The sequence below is a fragment of the Chiloscyllium plagiosum genome, chromosome 16 (assembly GCF_004010195.1).
Source record: "Chiloscyllium plagiosum isolate BGI_BamShark_2017 chromosome 16, ASM401019v2, whole genome shotgun sequence".
NCBI lineage: Eukaryota > Metazoa > Chordata > Chondrichthyes > Orectolobiformes > Hemiscylliidae > Chiloscyllium > Chiloscyllium plagiosum.
The window spans coordinates 50,699,912-50,715,033 of record NC_057725.1 but is presented as its reverse complement, the minus strand read 5'-3'; the positions used below and the strand labels follow the sequence as shown (position 1 = coordinate 50,715,033).

The window sequence follows — 15,122 nt, the reverse complement described above, 5'->3', positions numbered from 1 at the left end:
TCAGGCAGCATCCAGGGAACAGGAGATTCGACGTTTCGGGCACAGGCCCTTCTTCAGGAATTCCTGAAGAAGGGCCTGTGCCCGAAACGTCGAATCTCCTGTTCCCTGGATGCTGCCTGACCTGCTGTGCTGTTCCAGCAATAAAGTTTCAACTTTGATCTCCAGCATCTGCAGACCTCACTTTCTCCTCGAATAACAGTGGCACTCAACTGCCAGACCTCCAACTCTGTATAGAGCAGCATGCACATTGTGCACCCTAACATCATTACAAGTGTCCAGTTGTATCACTTGAATGTCAGTCCACCTTCACGTGGGGCCAAAATGAGAAGGGGACATAATTATAGCAACACAACAGTTTATGTAGGTGTCATAATCTGAGTGTTGAAGGATGGTAACCTTCTCATGCATCATTTTCCCTTCTTCCTGCAGGCAAAGTGCATACTAATAGTTAGGAGATGATACAGAAAAAGATGGGATGCCATCCCTGCACCAACTACCAATCTTGCACCAACTGATGGCCATTAAGGAAATGGCACTGTATATTGTGCAGTGCTGTTATGGTAGGACATTAATGCTGGCAAGGCTGAAAACCAGCAAGAGCTGGATCATTTGATATTCTGTCCTCAGATGAAGGGCATAGGGGAGATTCCTGGCAAATATATACTGTAGCTCCTTGACATCTATGGCCTATGGAGTTGGTCGTGCTGAAAAATCTGTTCAGTTGTCTCAGTTCTCTTCAACATTTTCCTCTCCTTGTTTCGCCTACAGAGCCTGCAACATGGGTTGCACAAAGGAACCGAACATGAACAGTGTCTGTTTCCTCAGTAGAGGAAGATTCCAGCACCATACAATCCTATCTCCAACACAGACACAGCCACTGACCACTGCAGTGGAGTATGAACCTACTTTTCTTTTTGGGGTTGGGCCACTGAGTAAACATCACATTACAAGTGAGGAAGAAGAACAAAGTGAAGTTGCCAGTTGTGGGAAGTCACCTTCTGAGGGCTGACAACGAAGACTTATATGGCAAAGATGTTGAGCGTCACAGAAAAGGAAGGTCTTGGGCAATGAATTTCGAAAATTTTCAGAGGCATTGCCTGAGGCAGACAGTAGAGGAGTCCAAGAAGTTGTTGTTTACAATCTGGCAATAATCTGGCACTTAAACATGAGCTTCTCTTTGAAAGAATACCCACCTTCTTAGACAGCCAATTGTAGCACCACTTTAAGTGGGAGCAGGAGCAGTGCTCTGACATACAAAAGAAAATGAGATTCAGTCTTGTGGAACACTCAGTGTTGTTAATGGCATAGAGATATAAGGTACGGATGCCAATTGTGACCTGGGGATGACCTCAACCAGCTACCAATGGTACCGTTAAGGGATTGAAACATGTGAAAGGTCTCCGAAGGGGAAGAGAGCACTTCTCAGTGAACTGTTGTCATCTTCTGTCCTCAGACTCTCTAACAAGAACCATTCATGCTCTAAGATCCTTTGAAAAGGCTGGCCCTGCAATGATGCAAGCACGAAGACTGTGGAAGAGCCCCCATGAACATTTCCAAGGTGAGGATGAGAGCCAGGAGCAACTCAGCCAGATGTAGATATAATGGAGCAGCTTGCATTCAACTCATCCTCAACTTAAACGGAGCACAGTATGGACGTGGCCACTATCACAGGCCCCATAAATTTCACACCATAGGTAAGCTGTGTGATGTTTGCTGTGTTTCTGTTTTCATTTATTTATACAGTTATAAAAATAGAAAAGGGTTCAGAAAAGATTTACAAGGATGTTGCCAGGGTTGGAGGATTTGAGCTATAGGGAGAGGCTGAACAGGCTGGAGCTGTTTTCCCTGGAGCATCGGAGGCTGAGGTGTGACCTTATAGAGGTTTACAAAATTATAAGGGGCATGGATAGGATAAAAATGGTAAATGGATAATCCAGATATGTGTACTGGCTGGAAAATTGGCCTCAATGGTTCAGTTACAGTGTGGAAATCATAAGCCTGGAAATGATATCTTCAAGGGATAAGCTGCACCCTCACCAGCCACCAATGGAGTCTGAATGTTGGCCTGAAGTGATATGATACCTGGGACTCTTGCGGGTGAAGGAATCATGATAACTGCCAAGGAACTAAGTGCAGACTTGCAAGATTCCTGTGGTCACAGATCAGTTGCAAATTCGACACATGAAATCCTTTTCTGCTGCTGAATCTGGTTGGTTGGTACTCGAATGGAAATGTGGGTATAATCAATGAGCTGCTGGACCTGGGGGAATCCATCGCCAGCAAAATAGGCCAATGTTTTCTGTGTAGCTAGTTCCATTTGTCACACTTGCAATAAACCTCTGTGGGGAACCACCACAGGGGCCATAAGACTTCAGGTTGCTAAATGCTAAAAAGAATAGGATTGTCGAACAGTATGGGGTGCAAACAATCTTGATGATGTCACTCATCATTGCAGATGAAAGATGCTCATCTCTCTGCAGCAGGAGTAATTACAGGTTAGCTTAAAAGTGAGCAACAAAGCACAAAGATAATGCAAGATTTCATAGACTGCATGGGCATTGACTCCTTTTCACACTGAACTGCATCATGCTCTGATGTACAATGATGCCTTTCTTAGGTGATTTGGTGTTGGGAGGCAATTTCTCAGTACTCAAGCAGCAGCTATACTCTCTTACCATTTTTCTTTAACAGGACTAATGCTGCCAAAGTACCAAATTGAAGCATTCTATGGTCCTACTTGTTGGAGTGATTCATATCCCACCAACTCCCCAACCCCAGGGAAAAGATTTTGTCAATTTATCCTATCCATGCCCTTTATAATTTTGTAAACCTCTATAAGGTCACACCTCAGCCTCCGACGCTCCAGGGAAAACAGCTCCAGCCTGTTCAGCCTCTCCCAATTGCTCAAATCCTCCAACCCTGGTAACACCCTTGTAAATTTTTTCTGAACCCTTTAAAGTTTCACAACATCTTTCCGATAGGAAGGAGACCAGAATTGCACGCAATATTCCAACAGTGGCCTAACCAATGTCCTATACAGGCGCAACATGACCTCCCAACTCCTGTACTCAATACTCTGACCAATAAAGGAAAGTATACCAAATGCCTTCTTTACTATCCTATCTACCTGCGACTCCACTTTCAAGGAACTATGAACCTGCACTCCAAAGTCTCTTTGTTCAGCAACACTCCCTAGGACTTGACCATTAAGTACATAAGTCCTACTAAATTTTGCTTTCCCAGAATGCAGGACCTCATATTTATCTGAATTAAACTCCTTCTGCCACTTCTCAGCCCATTGGCCCATTTGAGCAAAATCCTGTTGTAATCTGAGGTAACCTTCTTCACTGTCCACTACACCTCCAATTTTGGTGTCATCTGCAAACTTATTAACTATACCTCTTATGTTCGCACCCAAATCATTTATGTAAATGACAAAACGTAGAGGACCCAGCACTGATCCTTGTGGCATTCCACTGGTCACAGGCCTCCAGTCTGAAAAACAGCCCTCTACCACCACCCTCTGTCTTCTACCTTTGAGCCAGTTCTGTACCCAAACGGCTAGTTCTCCCTGTATTCTGTGAGATCTAACTTTACTAACTAGTCTCCCATGGGGAACCTTGTCGAACGCCTTACTGAAGTCCATATACATCATATCTACCGCTCTGCCCTTATCCATCCTCTTTGTTACTTCTTCAACATACTCAGTCAAGTTTGTGAGACATGATTTCCCACGGACAAAGGCATGTTGACTATCCCTAATCAGTCCTTGCCTTTCCAAATACATGTACATCCTGTCCCTCAGGATTCCCTCCGACAAATTGCCCACCACCGACGTCAGGCTCACTGGTCAATAGTTCCCTGGCTTGTCCTTACCCTCTGCAAGGGACCTAGCAATCACTTCCCTAGCTTCCCACAGAGTTCTAGGGTACACCTGATCAGGTCCTGGGGATTTATCCACCTTTAACCATTTCAAGACATCCAGCACTTCCTCCTCTGTAATGTGGACATTTTTCAAGGTGTCATCATCTATTTCCCTACATTCTATATCTTCCATGTCCCTTTCCATAGTAAATACTGATGCAAAATACTTGTTTAGTATCTCCCCCATCTCCTGCGTCTCCACACAAAGGCCGCCTTGCTGATTTTTGAGGGGTCTTATTCTCTTCCTCGTTACCCTTTTGTCCTTAATGTATTTGTAAAAACCCTTTGGATTCTCCTTAACTCTGTTTGCCAAAGCTATCTCATGTCCCCTTTTTGCCCTCATGATTTCCCTCTTAAGTATACCCCTACTGCCTTTATATCCTTCTAAGGATTCACTCGATCTATCCTGTCTATACCTTACATATGCTTCCTTCTTTTTCTTAACCAAACCCTCAATTTCTTTCGTCATCCAGCATTCCCTATATCTACCAGCCTTTCCTTTCACCCTAACAGGAATATACTTTCTCTGGATTCTCATTATCTCATTTCTGAAGGCTTCCTATTTTCCAGCCATCCCCTTACCTACAAACATCTGCCCCCCCAATCAGCTTTCGAAAGCTCTTGCCTAATACTATCAAAATTGGCCTTTCTCCAATTTAGAAATTCAACTTTTAGATCTGGTCTATCCTTTTCCATCACTATTTTAAAACTAATAGAATTATGGTCTCTAGCCCCAAAGTGCTCCCGCACTGAAACCTCAGTCACCTGCCCTACCTTATTTCCCAAGAATAGGTCAAGTTTTGCACCTTCTCTCGTGGATACATCCACATACTGAATTAGAAACTTTTCTTGTACACACTTAACAAATTCCTCTCCATCTAAACCCTTAACACTATGGCAGTCCCTGTCTATGTTTGGAAAGTTAAAATCTCATAGCATAACCACCCTATTATTCTGACAGGTAACTGAGATCTCCTTACAAATTTGTTTCTCAATTTCCCTCTGACTATTAGGGATCTATAATACAATCTCAATAAGGTGATAATCTCTTTCCTCTTTCTCAGTTACACTCAAATAACTTCCCTGGATGTATTTCCGGGAATATCCTTCCTCAGTAATGCTATCTCAGTAACGGCACTCTCCCTCCTCTCTTGCCTCCTTTTCTATCCTTCCTGTAGCATTTGTATCCTGGAACATTAAGCTGCCAGTCCTGCCCATACCTGAGCCAGATTTCTGTAATTGTTATGATATCCCAGTCCCATGTTCCTAACCATGCCCTGAGTTCATCTGCCTTCCCATTGAAATAAATGCAGTTTAATTTATTAGTCCTACCTTATCCCTGCCTGCCCTGACTTTTTGACTCAACTGTACCCGTTTCAGATTGATCTCTTTCCTCACTATCTCCCTGGGTCCCACACCACCACCTTACCAGTTTAAATCCTCCTGAGTAGCTCGAGCAAATCTCCCTGCCAGTATATTAGTCCCTTTCCAATTTAGGTCCAGAACTAGAGGGCATAGGTTTAGGCGAGAGGGGAAAGATATAAAAGAGACCTAAGGGGCAATGTTTTCACGCAGAGGGTGATACGGTATGGAACGAGCTGCCAGAGGAAGTGGTGAGGCTGGTACAATTACAATATTTAAAAGGCATTTGGATGGGTATATGAATAGGAAGGGTTTGGAGGAATATGGGCCGAGTGCTGGCAGGTGGGACTAAGATTGGGTTAGGATATCTGGTCAGCATGGATGAGTTGGACCGAAGGGTCTGTTTCCATGCTGTACATCTCTATGACTCTTTGAATGTAGGAGTTTATTAAGCTGTCATTTTTAAGTGATGCAAATGCTAAGTGCTCACTTTAACAAAGACCCGTTCTGTTTGTGATATTCCCCACAAGGTTTATTGCAAGTGTGACAAATATTTTTGGATACAGTCACACCAGGGGTTATTGTTGTTGCTGTTATGATTAAATGAAAATGCTGGAACATACTGTCACTGAGCTCGCATCATCACATTTTTAAAGGCCCCCCCTCTTCCTAACCATCCCTTCACTTGTGAATAGCATCCCCAAATCAACTTTTGGTAGTTCCTGTCTAATACCATTAAAACTGGCCTTACTCCAATTTAGAACTTTAACGTTTTGATCTGTTTTATCCTTTACCATAATTATTTAAAAAATAATAGAGTTATGATCAGTTGCTCCAAAGTGCTCCTCCACTGATACTTCAGTCACTTGCCCTGCCTTATTTCCCAACAGAAGGTCAAGAATTCCTCCTTCTCTAGTAGATATACATATTAAATAAGAAGATTTCCTTTTACACTCTTAACAAACTCCTCCCCATCCAAGCCCTTAACACTATGACAGTCTCAGTTTATTTTGGGAAAGTTAGCATCCCCTATCATTCTTACATATATCTGAGATCTCCTTAAATATTTGCTTTTCAATTTGACTCTTGGTTGAACAGCCCTTCGGGATGTGCAGGAGATACGGAGGTCTTTTGTCCTGTGTGCCATTTCCTCCAGATAAGTGACGCATAGCTTTGCTGCAGGCTCAGGATGTCCTGGACATTATTATAGAAATATGTCAGGTCCTGGAGTAGGGCTTGCAACACAAAGGATTGGGTGCCTGTGCAGCCTCAACAGCCATCCAGGTGACAGTTGTGCTGAATTTCTGTGCATCTGGTTCCTTCCAAGAAACCACTATGTGGGATCTCACCTGTATGGGATTGATCTGTCCTCAACACACAAAATGAATTAATTTTAATGCCAATACAAGCTGCACCAGATCACACCACGTACATCTCGTTTCCTCAAGACAAGGTCAATGCTATAGTTTCTGCAGTTGGCTTTAGCAACATAGTTAACTTCCCATGTGCAGGTATAATCGATTCTACATAAGGGTTGTGGAGAGGGCCATATCATAACCCAAATGAGTTAATTAATAAAAAATGATTCCATTCAATCAATATGCAAACAGTCTGTGACCATCAGCACCACATCTTAAAATCTGCAGCAGGTACCCTGGGAGCTGCCAAGATGCCTATATCCTTGAGAACTCTCTTGTTCCTGCTGCATTTCAGGGGGCAGACATCTTTTGAGGATGATTACTGTTGGCAAATAGGCCTCCTGAAAATAAGGTTCCACTTCATGGATTGGTCTAGGTGGGTCTTGCAATATACACCAAACGGTGTGTTGCTTAATCCCTTGCATGTTGTGCTAGAAGCTGAAGAGTTGGAAGAGCAGGAGTAGTCTTCCAAGGAAGAAAATGAGCACACTGAACAAGAGGGGCATCGTTGTGGGTCTGCAACCACACGTAGACCAGACCAGGCAAGGATTCCTTCCCTAAAGGAATGTATGAAATGAACTGGATAGATTTTTGTGACAATCAATAGTGATTTACTAACAACATTACTGAGATTAGTTTTAAATTGCCGATTTAATAATTGACTCAGCAACTGTGGTGGATATGAACCCATGTATGCAGAACAATAGTCCAAAACTCTGGGTTACTAAGTCTGTGACATTGCCACCACAACATAATCTTCTGGTAAATTAAGACTATTAAAAATCAAAAGGCTAACAACACTATTTTGGTTTGACCTCTTTTTTTTTGAAAATCAAGATTTATTAACTAATCTATCCCATTAATATAGTGTGCTGATTACACCCAGGCTGGTGTAAATATTGGATTCACTCCAACAATTTAATGTCTACCAGGCATTTATATTCTGGTATATGTGTAAAGAACTGATCACAATGCATATTTCGGACAATACTCCACAGATATATTTTCATATTTCGCAGAGTTTTGCTATGTTTGATACCCTTCTTGATATTAACAAATAATCAATTAAAAAAAAAATACCTTGATGAATTCAATTTGTTTCTCTGAATTTTGCAGCCATGGTAAATTTTTTAACAATTCTTCTGCAGTTGGAGGTTGTATGGAAGGGGGGAATTTCAGAAGACGCTTCATCTTTACTTCAATCATCTATTTCCAAAAATAAGGAATAAAAGTTTGGTCAAACTTCATGCAGAATGACAACTATATATGTTTATTGCTTTTCACATTGTATACTGGCTGGGGAATAAAAGTGCAATGACAGTGTTAATTCTTCAAGGGTAGTAGCTATTCAATAAGTTAAGCCAGTATCAAAATTACATTTGTGACCAGTCAACATAGCAAGGACTTTTATAGATGGATAAACTGCTACCCTGGGTTTGTATGGGTAATGAGCTATGCAGCAATTAATAGTTTTCATAAAACTTTAAAATTAATTGTCATAATACTACAGTTAGAACTTACAATCAAATATCATCAGACATTCTAACATCTCATTCATATTCAAAGGGTGTCATGAATGACAAATGTAAGTACTGGAAAAATTATAGAAATAATTGATGACACAGTAAGATTTATGAATGACTTTGAAAATGAAGACAGATAAAATAGCAAAATGTTAAGGCAGAAAACTCCAGAATAGAGATTCGGTGGATGAAGACTGATACCAGAAAAGAGACAAAAGTTGCTGAATGGGACAGGCATAACTACTCTTCTTTATTTCATACAGAATATTTACAAATATCTAGGTTTCAAATGCAATCTGTTCCATCTTTAATAAATTTCAACATGGAACCAAAGTTGATAGAACCCTGACTGATTTAATGGCATTTTGATAATTGGCTCAACTGATATTATCTTTGTGATACATTGACATAAATGTAGTTTATTTAGCACTTTAAAGATTACCAATTAACTGCTGCATTTCGATACTGAGCAATGAGCAATTGTAAATTCATAATGATTTACCGTCGCACAGGAAGACATCATTCTTGCGCTAGTATCTCTATGTATACAGCAACATATGTCTGCTGAGAGATTATTGCTAAACATGGGCAAAGGTCACTTCTGTGCTGTCTCTTTGCAGTTACATTTCTAAAACTGACACTCTTACCCAATACATTAATCATTACTTAAAACTATTGTCATGTTCCTGAAAATTGTGACTTTAAGTGAAACTTGGGTTCCTACATGAATCAATGTTAAATTGGAGTTAAGTTCTGTATGATCTTCCTTATCAGAAAAGTACTAAAATATTATACACTGCAAGTTGAGGCATTTTAAATTTCTACATTGTGAAATGAAATAACGTTTAAAACAAATGTGAAAAAAATATTAATATATTTTTTAAAAATCAGAAATCTGAGCTTCAGGGCAAAAACTAACGAAATTTAAAAGTGCTTTTCACACCTCAGCACCTCCATTCCTATACAAGTTCTAGTTGTGAAAGTGCAAGTCCTGATGTGGTAGAAGCATTGGGCTGTTCTCTGCTTATTTCTTGTTTCTGGAATCAAATTGCTTCAAATAATTTTCTATCTTAATATATCTTACTCACACTAACTCTCAGAAGATGGAAGATAAACTGACACCTACTCTATTCTACAAGAACAGCAGTTTCATACGTCATCTCAAATGCATTGTTTCACTGGTGACATAGCAACTTTTTCCATGTTCAGTTTAGTCAGCATTGGAATAATGCAACTACTGACACTGACAAGAGCACCAACCACATGGTGGGAACTTCACTGCCATTAGGCTACTGTAAAATACTGCATCTAGTTGCAACCTGACCAATTTATCCATTGAAGAAAAATTCCAAAGAAGGGTAAAGGTTCCTGATTCACAAGTGTTTGTTTCAAAGTTCAATTAAGACTAAAACTGAACAACTTCAGGCTTTGTAGAGATACATGTCAAAAAGTTGGGCAAGAGGAGGGGCTGCAAGTCATGCAGAAAATAATGTAAAATGAATTTCACTGTGTTCATCATGATTACAGAACCTATTAACTTAGTCCTGTTTGATAGCACTGTTGATGACATCTTATGTCACATTACTGATTCAAGTCCACACCAACCCTCAGAAGAGCATCTCACCCAGACCTATCCCCCGATCCCTGCATTTCTTATGGATAATCCACCTAGCCAGCACATCCCTAGACATTATGGGCAAGTTAGCATGGCCAATCCACCTAGCCTGCACATCCTTGGACCGTGGGATGTTACTGGAGCACCCGGCAGAAATGCACACAGACATGGGAAGAATGTGAAAACTCCACATTGACAGTTGCCTGAGACTGGAATCGAACCAGATCCCTGATGCTGTAAGCCAGCAGTGTGAGCCACTGCGACACTCCAGGTCAGTCAGCTCAGCTCCAGAGCATTTCAGTAGGAGTTCCTTCGGGTAGTGTCCTTAGCTTAACCATCATCAGCTGCTTCATCAATGACTTTCCCTCCAAAATGTAAAAAGTGGGGATGTTTGCTGATGACTGTGCAATGTTCAGAACCATACATGACATGTGGAGACTATTTAAGGAGCAGTTGTTGCGAGTGATGCATGAATTTGTTCCTCTGTGACAGGTAAGAAGGGGTAAGATTAAGGAACCTTGGATGACGACAACAGATAAACTTCTCATCAAAAGGAAGAAGGCAGCTTACGTAAGGTGGGGGAAGCAAGGATCTAGCACAGCCTTAGAGGATTACAGGCTTGCTAGAAAGGAGCTCAGAAATGTACCGAGGAGAGCCAGGAGGGGGCACGAAAAAGGCTTGGAAAGAAGGATTAGGGAGAACCCAAAGGCATTGTACTCATACGTGAGGAATTAAAGGATGATCAGGGAGAAGGTAGGGCCGATCAGGGATAGCGAAGGGAACTTGTGCGTGGAGTCTGAGCAGATAGGAGAAGCCCTAAATGAGTTTTTGTTTCGGTTTTCATCAAGGAAAGGGAACTTGTTGGAAATGAAAACTTTGAGGAGCTGGGATACAGGCTTGACCAGATCAAGATTGATGAAGTTGATGTGCTGGAAATTTTGGAAAATATTAAGATTGATAAGTCCCCAGGGCCAGACCAGATTTATCCTAGGCTGCTCTGGGAAGTGAGAAAGGAGGTTGCTAAGCCACTGGCGAGGATATTTGCCTCCTCACTCTCCATGCGAGTCGTACCGGAGGATTGGAAGGAGGCGAATGTTATTCCTCTTTCCAAGAAGGGTAATAGGGAAATCCCTGGCAATTACAGACCAGTCAGTTTTACGTCTGTGGTCAGCAAAGTTTTGGAAAAAATTCTGAGGGATAGGATTTATGACTATTTGGCAAAGTATAGTGTGATTAAAGGCAGTCAATTTGGCTTTGTGAGGGGCAGGTCATGCCTCATAAATCTTACTGAGTTCTTTGAGGAGGTGTCAAGACAGGTTGACAAAGGTTGAACAGTGGATGTAGTGTATATGGATTTCAGCATGGCATTTAATAAGGTTACCCATGGTAGACTCATTCATAAAGTCAGGAAGTATGGGATACAGGGAGATTTGGCTATCTGGATTCAGAATTGGCTGGCTAACAGAAGGCAGAGAGTGGTTGTAGATGGAAAGTATTCTGCCTGGAGGACAGTGCTGAGTGGGGTCCTGCAGGGCTCTATTCTTGGGCCTCTGCTCTTTGTAGTTTTTATAAATGACTTGGATGAGGAGGTTGACAGGTGGGTTAGTAAATTTGCAGATGACACAAAGGTGGGACGTGTCGTCGATAGTATAGAGGGCTACTGCAGGTTGCAGCGCGACATAGACAGGATGCAGAACTGGGCTGAGAAATGGCAGACGGAGTTCAACCTGGATAAATGTAAAGTGATGCATTTTGGAAGATCGAATTCGAATGCTGAATATAGGATTAAAGACAGGATTCTTGGCAGTATGGAGGAACAGAGGGATCTGAGTGTGCAAGTACATAGATCCCTCAAAGTTGCCACCCAAGTGGATAGAGTTGTGAAGAAAGCATATGGTGTTTTGGCTTTCATTAACAGGGGGATCGAGTTTAGGAGCGGCGAGGTTTTGCTGCAGCTCTACAAGTCCCTGGTGAGACCACATTTGGAATATTGTGTCCAGTTCTGGTTGCCCTACTATAGGAAAGATAGAGAGGCTTTGGAGAGGATGCAAAGAAGGTTTACCAGGATGCTGCCTGGACTGGAGGGCTTGCCTTATGAAGAAAGGTTGAATAAGCTCGGATTTGTCTCTCTGGAGAGAAGGAGGAAGAGAGGAGACCTGATCGAGGTATACAAAATAATGAGAGGGATAGGTAGAGTCAATAGCCAGAGACTTCTCCTCAGGACAGGACTGATTGGTACTGGGAGTCATAGTTTGAAGAAATTATGAGAAAGGTAGAAAGGAGACGTCAGAGGTAGATTCTTTGCTGAGAGAGTTGTGAATGCATGGAATGTGATGCCAGTTGTGGTATGGGGGACACTTAGGTGACTGCTGGACATGCACATGGATAGCAGTGAGTTGAGAGGTGCGTAGGTTAAGTTACTATATTTTATATTAGGATTAAACCTTGGCACAACATCGTGGGCCAAAGGGCCTGTTCTGTGCTGTACTTTTCTATGTTCTATGAATCCTCAGACAATGAGTCACTTCATGTCCAAATGCAGCAGGACCTGGACAGTATGCAGGATTGGGCTGACAAGTGGCAAGTAACATTTGAACCACACAAGAGCTGAGCAATGGCCATCTCTAACAAGACAGAATCTAAGCATCGTCCTTTGATATTCACTGGTATTATCATCATTGAATACTCTCCAATCAACATCCTGAAGGTTACCAAACTGGACGAGTTAGCTAAGTACTGAAGTTATAAGAGAAGGTCATAGGCTAGGAATCTTTTTTTCAGCTGCTGGCTCCCTAAAGCCTCTTCACAATTTTCAAGAACACAAGTCAGTAGTATGATGGAATACTTGTCTGCGTGAGTATAGTTCCCACAACACTCAAGAAACTTGACACACACCAGAATAAAGCAACCCTCTTGATTGGCATCACTTCCACAAATATTCAATCTCTCCACCACTGACACTCCGTAGCAAGGGTATGTACTATCTACAAGATGTACTGCAGAATTTCATCAAGGCCTGTTAGACAGTACCTTCCAAATCCATGAAAACTACCATTGAGGACATGAGAACACCATACCTGCAAGTTTTCCTCTAAACCAACTTGGAAATAAACTGCTGTTCCTTGAGAGTCACTCGTCAAAATTCTATAATTTCCTCTCTATTCACATTGTGGATGTTGTTACACCAAATGGAATGCAGCAATTCAAGAATGTTGCTAACCACCATCTTCTCACAGCCAACTATGCTGCGCCATATCAAAACAATTCTCAAATCTATCTAAAGAGCATTGAACCCCTTTCCTCTTGCAAGATGGAGCGGAGTAGGACACTCCAGCCAGAGCTCAATCTCTTCGTGCTCTTTTCCTTTTCTTCTTTGTCTTTTCTTTTCCTTCCTCCTAGAGATTTCTTTCATCGTTTTCTCCTTCTTCCCTTCCATTCCTGGCCTTCAACAATGATCCCCAGTCTCTGGCGAGCAATGATTCTCAGCCTATTCAAGAGTCGCTTAACTGTCCCTAATGTATCTGACTATCCTACCACTGCTGGCAGTGTATTCCACGTACCCACCACTCTCTGTGAAAAGAACCTACTTCTGACATCGCCCCAAACCTTCCTCTAATCATCTTAAAATTATGCCCCCTCACGATAGACATTTTGCCATGGGAAAAGGTCTCTGTCTAACCACTCTATCTATGCCTCTCATCATCTTGCACACCTCTATCAAGTCACCTTTCATCCTTCTTCACTCCAATGAGAAAAACCCTAGCTCCCTCTATCTTTCTTCATAAGACATGCCCTCCAGTACAGGACAGCATCCTGTTTAATCTCCTCTGCACCCTCTGTGAAGCTTCCACATCCTTCCTATAGAATCCTTCAGTTCAGCCAGAACTGAACACAATATTTTCAGCGTGGTCTACCAGCACTCTACAGGCTCTTAAACTCAATTCCTCTGCTAATGAAAGCCAACACCTCATACACCCTCTTAACAACTATATCAACGTTGGTAGCATCTCTGAGGAATCTATGGACATGGACCCCAATATCCCTCTGTTTCTCCACACTGCCAAGAATCCTGCCTTTAACCCTGTATTCTGCATTCAAATTTGACCTTCCAAAGTCAATCTCTTCACACTTTTCCAGGTTGAACTCCACCTGCCACTTATCAGCTCAGTTCTGCTTCCTGTCAATGTCATGTTGCAACCTAAAGCAGCCCTCCAAACTATCCACAATTCCATGAACCTTTGTGTCATTGACTAACTTATGAAGCCACCCTTCCACTTCCTCATCCAAGTCATTTATAAAAATCACAAAGAGCAGAGGTCCCAGAACTCATTTCTGTGGAACACCACTGGTCACCGAGCTCCAGGCTGAATACTTTCCATCTACCACCACCCTGTTTTCAGTGGGTCAGCCAATTTTGTATCCAGACAGCCAGGTTTCCCTGTATCCCATGCCTTCTTGCTTTCTGAAGTGAGCTACAAGTACAAAAGCATCCTGTAAGTGAATCAGAGATGTGCCATGGAAGTTCTGAGAAATGTCAAATCTCAGATGTCAATATTCGAAAATGTGGGGTGCATGCAGCCAATTTCCTGAAATGTAGGTGCCAGGTGTCCAAGACAGAGGTGCAGAGGAGCAAACAGCGAGCTGGAGTCACAGGGTACCTGCTCAGACTTCCATGCCATGAATTTTTGGTGTCTATTTTCCTCGCAATGTGTGGTGAATTAAGAATTCCACACCAATGATGTAAGATCTGCAGTTAATGAGGATGAAAATACACTCTAATCCCTGTTAGTAGGCATCTTGCCACTACTTAATGAGAATCTTTTCTCAATTGGTACTCTGCTGGAAAATGCAACTAGTTGGTTCTGATGTCGAAAAAAGCATCAATGGACTTCACATGTGATTCTCCCAGATTTCTTGTCACCACACACATCACTCACACCCCTGTAAGTTTCCGCCCAGAGCAACTGAAATAGTGGATCAGAATAAGAACAGATCTATGATAGGATATAAGGCAAAAGAGATTAAATAGCAAAATGTTTTATATTGAAATGCCAAATGGCAGTAACAAATTGTGTGATGATCATTGTGTTTTAGAGGTAAGCTTACATTTACATGGGAAACAACATGTGTGCTTTTAACCATGTATATTTGTTGTATCAACTATTTAATGCTAGATCTACCTTGTTATCTGAATTAGCGTTCACCTTATAATTCTATTTGAATTACTTCAATTTTAATTGGTTTGTTGCAGAAGAAGTTTAAAATGCAAAATTTTGTCCA

The 15,122-nt window shown here is 41.8% G+C and overlaps 1 protein-coding gene across 1 annotated transcript in view; it reads right to left on the bottom strand.

The window, feature by feature from the left end:
* LOC122558097 (sodium/hydrogen exchanger 10-like) overlaps window positions 1-15,122 on the bottom strand; it is a 373,845-nt gene that overhangs the window by 112,572 nt on the left and 246,151 nt on the right. Inside the window, exon 20 of the mRNA XM_043706417.1 lies at window positions 7,785-7,910. Coding sequence (XP_043562352.1) covers window positions 7,785-7,910 — 126 coding nt within the window. The remainder of the gene's footprint in view (window positions 1-7,784; window positions 7,911-15,122) is intronic.